This window comes from Bombina bombina, chromosome 2 (assembly GCF_027579735.1).
Source record: "Bombina bombina isolate aBomBom1 chromosome 2, aBomBom1.pri, whole genome shotgun sequence".
Classification (NCBI taxonomy): Eukaryota; Metazoa; Chordata; class Amphibia; order Anura; family Bombinatoridae; genus Bombina; species Bombina bombina.
In genome coordinates this window covers 149,654,140-149,665,652 of record NC_069500.1, presented here as the reverse complement: position 1 = coordinate 149,665,652, position 11,513 = coordinate 149,654,140, and the positions used below count along the sequence as shown (strand labels likewise).

Sequence of the window (11,513 nt, the reverse complement as noted above, 5' to 3'; positions counted from 1 at the left end):
CAATTTATGTTAATAATTTGGGAGCACCCCGACATTGGAAGTATATAGTGAGTGCTGGTAACTTTGGATTGATATATATATTCATTTACCTGTACCCTGACAATGCTGAAGCAATGGTGCAGGGATTATACTATAACAACGGATGTTCTTAAATCCCAACATTCAACTCTTTGTCTTGGTGGTTGGACCATCACTGTATTGTTTGAAGAGGCCTCTTTTGTTCATCCTTCCTGGACTGTGAACTCAACGGATGCAAGTCTTACAGGTTGGGGAGCTGTCTGGGGGTCTTTGACAGCACAAGGTGTTTGGAAATTTCAAGAGGCGAGGTTACCAATCAATATTTTAGACCTCTGTGCTATCTTTAGAGCTCTGCAGGCTTGGCCTCTATTAAAGAGAACTTTTGTTTTATCACAACAGTGGCATATGTCAATCGGGGGGGGGGGTGGCTCGGAGCTCTTTAGCAATGAAAGAAGTGTCTCGGATACTTGCTTGGGCGGAGTCCAACTCTTTCTGCGATTCATATCCCAGGTTTAAACAATTGGGAAGCGGGTTTTCTCAGTCATCAGATTTTGCATCCGGGGGGGGGGTGGTCTCTCCATCCAGATGTTTCATCAGGTTGTGCTGATCTGGGGTCTTCCAGAAATAGATCTGATGGCCTCCCATCTGAACAATAAACTTCCCAGATACCTTTCCAGGTCCAAGAATCCTCAGGCGGAGATGGTGGATGCTTTAGCAGTTCCTAGGTTTTACCAACCTGCTTACATATTTCCGCCTCTAGTTCTTTTTCCAAGGGTGATCTCCAAGATCATAATGGAACAATCGTATGTGTTTCTGATAGTACCAGCATGGCCTCAAAGGTTTTGGTATGTGGATCTTGTCCGGATGTCCAGTTGACTTCTTTTAAGGCCAGACCTTGTCTCAAGGGCCGTTCTTCCATCAGGATCTCTAAATTTGATGGTATGGAAATTGAACGTTTTATTAGTCATAGAGGTTTCTCTGCCTCAGTGATTAGCACTGTTACAGGCTGGTAAGTCTGTTTCATGGAAGATTTATTATCTTGTTTGGAAAACCTATATTTCATAATGCTCCTCTCAAATTTTCTTTGCATTCTTTTAGAATTCCTAGGATTTTAGCTCCTTCAGAATGGTTTGGATAATGGTTTGTCTGCACATACTTTGAAGGGACAAATCTCTACTCTTTCTGTTTTATTTCATAGAAAGATTGTTAAACTTCCTAATATTCACTATTTTGTTCAGGTTTTGGTTCGTATCAAACCTGTTAAGTCTATTTCTCCTCCTTGGAGTCTCAAATTTGGTTTTAAGGATTTTGCAGGCTCCTTCTTTTTGAGCCTATGCATTTTTTGGATATTAAAATACTTTTTTGGAAAGTGTTATTTCTTTTAGCTATCTCTTCTGTTAGAAGAGTTTCTGAGTTGTCGGCTCTCTTGTGAGTCTCCTTTATCTGATTTTCCATCAAGATAAAGCTGTTTTGCGGACTTCATTTAAATTTCTGCCTAAAGTTGTGAATTCTAACAACATTTAATAGGGAAATTGTTGTTCCTTCCTTGTGCCCTAATCCTAAGAATTCTCTTGAAAGATATCTACATTCTTTGTATGTGGTAAGAGCTTTGAAATACTATGTTGGGGCTACTAAGGATTTCAGAAAGACTTCTAGTCTATTTTATCTGGTTCCAGGAAAGGTCAGAAAGCCTCTGCCATTTCTTTGGCATCTTGGTTGAAACTTTTGATTCACAAAGCTTATTTGGATGCGGGGCAGTCTCCGCCTCAGAGAATTACAGCTCATTCTACTAGATCAGTTGCTACTTCTTGGGCTTTCAAGAATGAAGTTTCAGTTGATCAGATTTCAAAGCAGCAACTTGGTCTTCTTTTCATACATCTACTAAATTTTACCATTTTGATGTATTTGCTTTTTCTGAAGCAGTCTTTGGTAGAAAAGTTCAGGCAGCTGTCTCAGTTTGATTCTATTGCCTATGTTTTTTTGAATTTTTTTTTAAGAGAACTTAATTATTATTTGGATTTAATTTCTCCGCAGAAATAGCTGTTTTTATTCTATCCCTCCCTCTCTAGTGACTCTGTGGTTTTCCACATTTTGGGTATTATTCCGTATGTCACTAGCTCATGGACCCTTGACACTTACATGAAAGAAAACATAATTTATGTAAGAACTTACCTGATATTCATAGTGGCAAGAGTCCATGAGACCCGCCCTATTTTTTGGTGGTTATGATTTCTTCTACAAGATATGACGAGTCCACATATTTCATCCTTGTGGGATATTAACCTCCTGCTAACAGGAAGTGGCAAAGAGCACCACAGCAGAGCTGTATATATAGCTCCTCCCTTCCCTCCACTTCTAGTCATTCTCTTTTCCTGTGTTAGTAATAGGAAGAGGTAAAGTGAGGTGTTAGTTTTAGATTCTTCAATCAAGAAGTTTTTTATTTTTAAATAATGCCAGAGTGCTATTTTTCTCAGGGGGAAATAGTCAGGTCTCCACTACTCCTTGGGAAGCAATAGACTATTTTCTGCCCTGATGTTAATGATCTTAGCAAACATTATCTAAGATCCATAATGGTTCCCACAACGCAGCTGAAGGTATGTGTGAGAAAATCTTCAGTGTGGAGACCGGTACCTTGCTACAAGCAACTTTGAGGTATGTGCAGTCTTTTGTTTTCTGGGGAGACTTGATATATCAGAACAGGCTGACATTGTCCCCTATATGGGGAAGGGTAAGCAGAATGCACTAAGAAAAATTTTGTGTACCTGAAATTCCTTTATTAATTTATTTCATGGCCAGAAGTTATATAGACCTTGGTGGCTTATGTTTGGGCTTGACGCTGGGAGACTAAAGCGGTTTATTGTATGAATGCAGGGGTTTGGTCTGCATTAGGAGGGCGCATATTTTTACTTTTATTTCATGTCAGGCATGTTTGTTTAGACCCATGCGGGTCCTAGTCAAAATACAGTACGCCCACGGTGGACGGGGCCTATTTTCACGCGCTCCGTCGCGCAGTCTTCGTTGACATCGCATAGCTGGAGGCTTAAGTTGTCTGCACTCGATAAGTCCTTTCTATATACCCAGACAACAGGCTCATTCCGGGGGCAGGTAGGCGCCACAGCAGCCAATAAATTGTATAAATAATAAAATTTATGTTCTGAGTGTTAATATTGTGTTTGGGCTTATCTTGCAAGTGGATGCAATATTAAGAAGTGTTTTTATGCACATTATAACAGTTTTTTCAAGCTAAAAAGCGTTTTTGCAGTTTTCAGTAAAATAGTTGCGTTTTTAAAATTTAAAGGCGCAGTACAATTTTTTTGGTATTTTTTTTTTCGTTTTTTAGTTTTCTCAAAACTCAATATTTAGCAAGGTACGACTATTATCAGTACTGCTAGTCTGTTTAACATGTCTGTGTTTTTTTTGTTTGTTTGTTTTTTGTCCCTCGTGTACTGAGAGGGCCTTACAATGCAAAGCACAAATTTTATGTAAAGAAAATTGTGTGCAAAGATGATTCTCAAGCTGAAGGGAATCAGGGTGTACCGCCAGCTTCTCCCCAAGCGTCACAATCTCTTAACGCCCACCCAAGGGATGCCTGGTTCTTCAACCGCGTCTAATTCATTTAGTCTGCAGGATATGGCTGCAGTTATGTCAACTACCCTTACAGAGGTGTTATCTAAGTTGCCAGTGTTACAGGGTAAACGCAGTAGGACAGAGGACAATGTGCATGCTGATCACTCTGATGCGTTGTTGGCTATTTCCGATGTACCCTCTCAGGGATCTGAATTGGGGGTTAGAGATCTTCTATCTGAGGGGGAAATTTCCGAATCGGGAAGTGTTACCTCAGACAGACTTGGACGTTATGTCATTTAAGTTTAAGCTTGAAAATCTCCGTCCTTTGCTTAGGGAGGTTTTAGCGACTCTGGATGATTGTGACCCTATTGTGGTACCACCAGAGAAGTTGTGTAAGATGGACACATACTTAGAGGTGCCTGCTTACACTGATGTTTTTCTGGTCCCTAAGAGAGTTGCGGAAATTAAGAGGGAATGGGACAGACCGTGTATCCCGTTCGCTCCTCTCCTAATTTCATGGAAAGCGTAGGGGTCAGAAAGCTATGGCCACCTCTTTTTGGCTGAAGAGTATCATCCGTCTGGCGTATGAGACTGCTGGACAGCAGCCTCCTGAAAGAATTACGGCTCATTCCACTAGGGCTGTGGCTTCCTCATGGGCATTTAAAAACGATGCTTCTGTTGAACAGATTTGTAAGGCTGCAACTTGGTCGTCTCTTCACACTTTTTCCAAATTTTATACTTTTTCTTCTTCTGAAGCTGGTTTTGGGAGACAGGTTCTTCAAGCAGTGGTGCCTTCTGTTTAGGTTCCTGTCTTGTCCCTCCCTTTCATCTGTGTCCTGTTGCTTTGGTATTGTATCCCACAAGTAAGGATGAAATCTGTGGACTCGTCATATCTTGTAGAAGAAAAGTAAATTTATGCTTACCTGATAAATTGATTTCTTCTACGATATGACGAGTCCACGGCCCACCCTTTCATTTTTAAGACATTTTGATTATTTTATTTTTTATAAACTTCAGTCACCTCTGCACCTTTTGGCTTTTCTCTTCCTAACTTCGGTCGAATGACTGGAGGGGGAGGGAAGGGAGGAGCTATATATATATACAGCTATGCTGTGGTGCTCTTTGCCACTTCCTGTTAGCAGGAGGTTAATATCCCACAAGTAAGGATGAAATCCGTGGACTCGTCATATCGTAGAAGAAATCAATTTATCAGGTAAGCATAAATTTACTTTTTTTTTATAAAACCACATTATTTTTCCAGTTCCTCTTTTTTTTATGCTTTTTTGACTCCTTTTTACACCTCACTACTTGGCTATATGTTAAACTAAGGTATGAGTGTGGTGGGAGGTGTATTTATAGGCATTTTGAGGTTTGGGAAACTTTGCCCATTCCTGGTAGGAATGTATATACCATATGTCACTAGCTCATGGACTTTTGCCACTATGAAAGAAATGAATTTTAACAGGTAAGTTCTTACATAAATTGTTTTTTTCCCATAGTCAATACTACAGTATTTAACTTTTAACAGGTAAATTAGCTATTTGTAAACCATTTAATACAGTCCAGCAAGTAAAATCATTGGGAAGACATTAAGGGAGAGAATTTTACAGCACCAATGTCCTTTTAAACCATGAGACAAACTGCTACAGTACTTTATATAAACCCTTATTAAAAGGCAGTATTCCAATCTTTACATATGAGCCTTTTATTATAAGGTGGTGTATGAATGTTTGTTTGTTTTCTTATGTGCAGGAGGATTTCAGTTCTTTAAAGGGACAGTCAAGTCCAAAAAAAACTTTCATGATTTAAATAGGGCATGCAATTTTAAACAACTTCCCAATTTACTTTTATCACCAATTTTGCTTTGTTCTCTTGGTATTCTTAGTTGAAAGCTAAACCTAGGAGGTTCATATGCTAATTTCTTAGACCTTGAAGACTGCCTCTAATCTGAATACATTTTGACCACTAGAGGGCATTAGTTCACATGTTTCATATAGATAACATTGAGCTCATGCACATAAAGTGACCTAGGAGTGAGCACTGATTGGCTAAACTGCATGTCTGTCAAAAGAACTGAAATAAGGGGGCAGTCCGCAGAGGCTTAGATACAAGATGATTACAGCGGTAAAAACATGTATTATAACTGTGATGGATATGCAAAACTGGGGAATGGGTAATAAAGGGATTATCTTTCTTTTTAAACAACAAAAATTCTGGTGTTGACTGTCCCTTTAAGAGACCACTGATTTTAAGAGAAGGGAAATGGGTTGCAGGCTATATAAGCAAAGAAATGTTTTACCAGATCAAGTGCCCCATTATTTTCTTTATATTTGTACATATGCAAAAATATCAGTTTGCCATTCTTTGAGCAGGGTCATTCTTTAATGCTTTCTATATTTATTTAGTGACTACATGGACCGCTTGGTAGATGAAGCAGAGGTACTTGGAGGAGTAGAAAATACATCAGCCTTAACTTGTTCAAATAGGATAGAGCCTATACCCGACTCACAGCTCAACATATTGAGTTCTATCACCGCAAATGATCTGACAGGTAAGATGCACATAGTCCCTTCCCTTGTAAATTGAACTTTTTTTTTTTTTTTTTTTTATCATTCACACATGGTGGTAGAAATTGTAGCACCAGTATGTAAGAAAATTGTTTTATCTGATGAGCAGTTCTGCTAGTGTCTGTACCTGTTGCAAGGGATATTGTAAGAAAATGTATGCTTAGCAATTGAGACTCCACACTCTTTATTTTAAAGATGCAAAGATACTAATGTGTGTTTTTTTTTTTTTTTTTTTTTTTTTTCTCTCCTTCTTTTAGCCTTGACACATAGTGTAGCAACAGTATGTAATTCCTCGGATGTGAATTGCTTAAATGATGGTTTCCCTGCTTTGGACACTTTATCAAGGGTACCAGTTAATCATGTGCCTGTTGGAACAGAAGACTTGCTTACGTTGCCCAGCAATGGGGAAAGTGATTGTTTTAATTTATTTGAGACCGGATTTTACCCCTCTGAACTCAATCCTGTGAGCTTATGCAACGAGGAACCTGAAAGACCGGCAAAAAGGATAAAAATGGGAATCTCTGTCCCAGAACCTTTCATAAATGATGTTTCTGTAAATAGCCTTGGTGTGGACTTTGAAAACCATACACACCATATTACTAGTGCCAAAATGGCTGTATCCGTGGCAGACTTTAGCAGTTTATCTGCAAGTGAGACAAATAGTTTTATAAATTCACACACACTACACCACACAGCCCTTCAATCCGAATAATGCCTGCTGCATCTTTCTAGAAACATTGGGGTTGCAGTAAATCAAAAACTTCGGGTTTGCTTAGTCTTTCACTGGAAGTTTGAACTTTTTCACTATGACATCAGTGATGTCTTTGTATGTAAAGAACTATATCTTGATTTTTGTCAAGAATTACTTCATTTCGGTCCATGTGGAAACAGACAATGTTCAGCAGAGTTGGAAACTTCAGATTAATATCTGGGGATGCAGCTTTAAGCTCAACTTATATTTTTGTTAAAGATAATGTCTCCATCTCAAAACCAGCACAGAGATTCTGAATCAAATGTATTGGCTTCTCCTGGTCTAAGCTACCTTTTCAGAAATAGGTGCAGCAGAATATCAATGTTTACAGGTACCAGTCCAATCCCTGCTTTAATGTAGCATATATATATTATTTTTTTTTTAATTTTATTTAAAGGTAGGGTTTGGAAACTCCAATCTGAACTGCATCAACATCCAACTTTTTTCTTTTATTATAATTCATCAAAAAAATACTAATGGAAGAAGAGCACGTCCATTTACAGCAAGATCCTTGGTAAAAGGCCAGCACATTGGGACTGTGTGCTTCATATCAAAACATTCTGTTGTAGATACCGCCGAGCTCCCAGATACCGAACATGGTGTTATACTGCCACAATGGATCTCTGTACTTTAAACAAAATGGGCAAAACATTTTTTGTGTGATATTGTATTTTTGAATAAGGGGAGGGGAACTTGTCCACAACTTTGAAGATTGTAAAATAAATTACACATTGATATGTGTATCTTAAAACTTTCCTGAGGCCACTGACATAGTCCAAAACCATAGTCAGTCAGCCTTAAAAATGTACCACTAAGTTTACATGACATACATCTTGGTTATATTTACATTGCAGTTCAATGTTTTGAGTATTTGAAAGACTTTCATTTTTGTGTTCATTTACAGCCTTTTTTCCTATTACTGTGTTGCATGAAACAGATCCATGAACGTCCTGATTTTTTATTTTCTACACTGAGGTTTAACAAAATCATTGTGTATTTTCCATACAATTCTAGCATAATGTGTGAAAAACATACATGAATGTTTGAGCATATTATGTTATACCATGTTGCAACAATCACTGGTGTCTACAGCAGCCAAACAGTTCTGTGCTCATATGGGAAATATATTACAGGTATTGCCATTATAAAGGAAAGCAAAACGCACACCTCATTGTGCGTCCTCTGCCAAAGAGTATGTTGCTCTTCACTTTGCCTTTATCCCCATCTGTCAGTGAAGGGTGAACCCCCAATGCTGTTTGCCATTTCTGGCTCTGAGCAGGTTATCTAGTCAATATAAGGTTGTTTATTTTAAAGTTTATTTTTTATGAAAGATGCTGCCACAATATGAAAAGATATAAATATATAGATATATATAAATATATATAGATCAATGTAAATCCATATTTCCTTCATTACAAGTGTTCATATGTGGGCTTGTGCTGAACGGGTAGAATTGAGAGGGGAGGGTATTTATTAAGTTTACTGTGAACTGCATTAACTTCAGTCATTTGATTGTTGCATTACCTTGCTAGAAAAGTGAAGAATTTTTCCACGTTTACAGGACTGCAGATTTGGGGGAGAAATTAAGTGGACAAATCTTTCCTATATAAAGATAGATCTCTCATCTTTTCCATCAGTATGCAGTTTAATAACCATAATAACTTTATAGCAGTTTAAGTTCAATTTTTTTTTTGTTGATCAAAATATCTTCCCACTGAGTTTTTGCTGGACTTTTTCTATCCTGTGTGTGCTTTTTTTTTTGTGTTTCCATGTTGTCAATTCATTTTGTATAATTTTGTATAATACAAGTCATTCTTTTCATAGTGTTAAGTTTTGTTTTTTTTTATTATTTTTGTTTGAATCAACAAGTGGGTTTACAGTGACTGTATAATATGATCATTAAGATGACTGAATGCTTAAACTAGTTGCACTTAAATATGACCATTCTCAATATAACTAATGCAGTAATCAGTTAATCTATGCATTGCTGGACTCTCAATATAAATGAAGATTCTCGAGTTTCTTGTCAGTAGTTTTGATTGTCGGCAAGTTGTACAGACTCTTCAGTCATTTAATTGGATTTTTTTTTTTTTTACTAAAATTTAGATGATGATTCTAGTGTTACTGAACATTAATAACCAACTAGGAAACTGTTTAGAATTGTTCTGATCAAACATCTAGCACCTATTTCTGTTATATATAAATTGGATTATAGGCCACTTGTGGTAAATTGTCTTAGGTGCTAGAGCAACTGGGATCTCTTTACAAAGCAATTTACTGGATGCTCTGGCAACAAGGAAGTGAAAACGGAGTGTGCTGACATTAAATATTTACCTCTAATTTCTATTATGAGGCAATAATTTGCAAGATATTTGTATATATACATGTACATTTTCTTTCTTAGATATCTATTTCTGTAATGTTTTCAGACTTTTCAACATGTACAGTAAGATTTTTGTGCATGCATAGTGACACAAATGTGCACCACTAATAACTTTGCCCATGTAAAATAGCTATTTATTGTTCTTTTGTTCTTAAAAAGCTGGACTTTCCTTCAGTTAAAGTATTTTATTAAGCCATTCGCTTCCATGTGCACCTGCAATTGCAAACTTCACACATTTAAAGTAGTAGGGTAAATATATTTTAGCTTCAGTTGCAGGCCTTTTTAACAAGATAAGAGGCTTAAAGAATAACCTTTTTATAGTTGGCATGAAGTAACCCTCAAAAGCAAAAAAATCTGTCTTGCCTTTTGAACTCCTATTTGTTAAAGCACAATTCCTTTAAGGACAATGAATTCTTTGTTTTTTGTAGGGTTGCAGTTCATGCAGACAAACCAAAAAATAAGAAATGTATGAAGGTTGTGTGTTTATTTTTATTTTTTTTGCATTTGTTATAGGGAGTCTTCTGAAGATGGTTTAAATCCCTAGAATGTGTCAGTGGTGCAGTTTTTAGAGCAATACTGAAAGTTAGTAGAGCACAGAACAGAGAATGGTTGGCACCTGTTTAAAAGCCTGGAATTTATGGTCTGTTCTTCCCAGAATTTAAAAAAAAAAAAAATTCTAATACAAAAATGCTTGCTACAAATTTGTGTGTATTTACTTATTCTTGAGTTCTAATTTTGCCTTTAGTTTTATAGAACCACGACACTTGTACACAAGTTTTATTAGTGTTGTTCCTTGGACCAAATTACATGTTGATGTAAAATATGGGTGATTCAATACACTTTCTTAAATTTTAAATGTTGGATTATATACATTTTTATTTATATTATACCATATTTTAGACGGACCATTACTTCCTCTGTCCCTTATAGATTCTACAGTGGAGTGGTTGGCCAAGGTAAAATTCCTGACAAACAAGTTTAGGACTCAGGGTGATGCAGTTTTTCAAAATAAGTTAATTTAAGTACTTTGTCAGCTATGTGGAGATAAGTTGCCATGGTCACCACAACCTAAAATGTTGATCAAAGCATTTTGCCTTTTTGGGTTTAATTTTTTTTTTTTTTTTTTTAATTTTAAATACATTATAAGTTTGCTTTTGTTGTAACTGCTGAATTTACTTGAAGGGTGTACAAATTATGATTTTTCTGGTCTGTACAATTAGGTTTTCAATTGTGCAATGTCTTAAACAATTTTTTTGTTGTTGTTGCTAATTTAGACAAACTTTGTGTGTATGTATACTTTATGGCTCCATGACCATGTAGCAATCGTTGCCCCTTCATGCTTTTTGTGAATTCCATTATAAATGTAAAAGAAAAGAATAAATGGCAGCATTTTGAACTCTTACAGATTTCTTAAGACTTCACCAATAGTATGTTATCACTCTTACTTTAAATCAAATAGAATGTTTGTTTTTGTTTCTTTTCTTTTTCTCCAGATCTAGAAGTCATATCTACACTTGACTATATTTGACTGTAAAGTTGTAAATTAAAAAGGGGGGAGGTGAATTGTGTGTTTAATGGCTAAAACATAATCTTCCAGTATGTGTGATCTATAGGGCTAAAATATTACATTAGTCCTGGATAGCGCTCCCCCCCCCCCTCTGGACTGGTAGACTTTGGTTAAACTAATAATTTATTACACACAATTGTCAAGGCAACATTTTAGGTGGTGGCAAACAGAACATCTTTTGATGTTAAAAGTCTTGAGACGGGCACTGTTCATCGATTTCATTATTTGTACATAAAAGTTTTCTTTTAGACATTATGTATGTTTGTATTTTAATTTCTGGTGAACAGTTCCAGAAATAAAATTCTGGAAACCTCTGCTTCTGTGAATTCATTATAATATTCCTGTTAATTGGTTATTAATGTAGATTGAGAGGGGGGATTACAAGAGGAAATTTTAAGACCTTTCCTGGGTAAAATTTTGCTTTTCTATTTGAAGACTTCTCTTTCCACTAGCTGGAACAATGGGACTTGTTCTAATCACCCATTGAATAGCCTGCCTCTATGGATATGTATGTTAAGCATTTCTGGTTAATTTTAATATTCAATTAAACAATCTTACTTTAACTCCCTTTTTATGCACAAACATTTTTAACATGGGTAAATGTTGCTTATTTTTTTTTTTTTTTAAGCATGATCAAACATATGTTTTCTCCAACATAGG

At 36.4% G+C, this 11,513-nt stretch overlaps 1 protein-coding gene across 2 annotated transcripts in view; it reads left to right on the top strand.

Moving 5' to 3' along the window:
• The window catches only part of MIER3 (MIER family member 3), a 77,989-nt gene extending 66,822 nt beyond the window's left edge, over window positions 1-11,167 (top strand). For both annotated transcript variants that reach the window (XM_053701293.1, XM_053701291.1), the window contains 2 exons: window positions 5,991-6,136; window positions 6,410-11,167. In XM_053701293.1, coding sequence (XP_053557268.1) covers window positions 5,991-6,136; window positions 6,410-6,864 — 601 coding nt within the window. In that variant the 3' untranslated portion in view covers window positions 6,865-11,167. The remainder of the gene's footprint in view (window positions 1-5,990; window positions 6,137-6,409) is intronic.
• The last annotated feature ends 346 nt before the right edge of the window (window positions 11,168-11,513 follow it).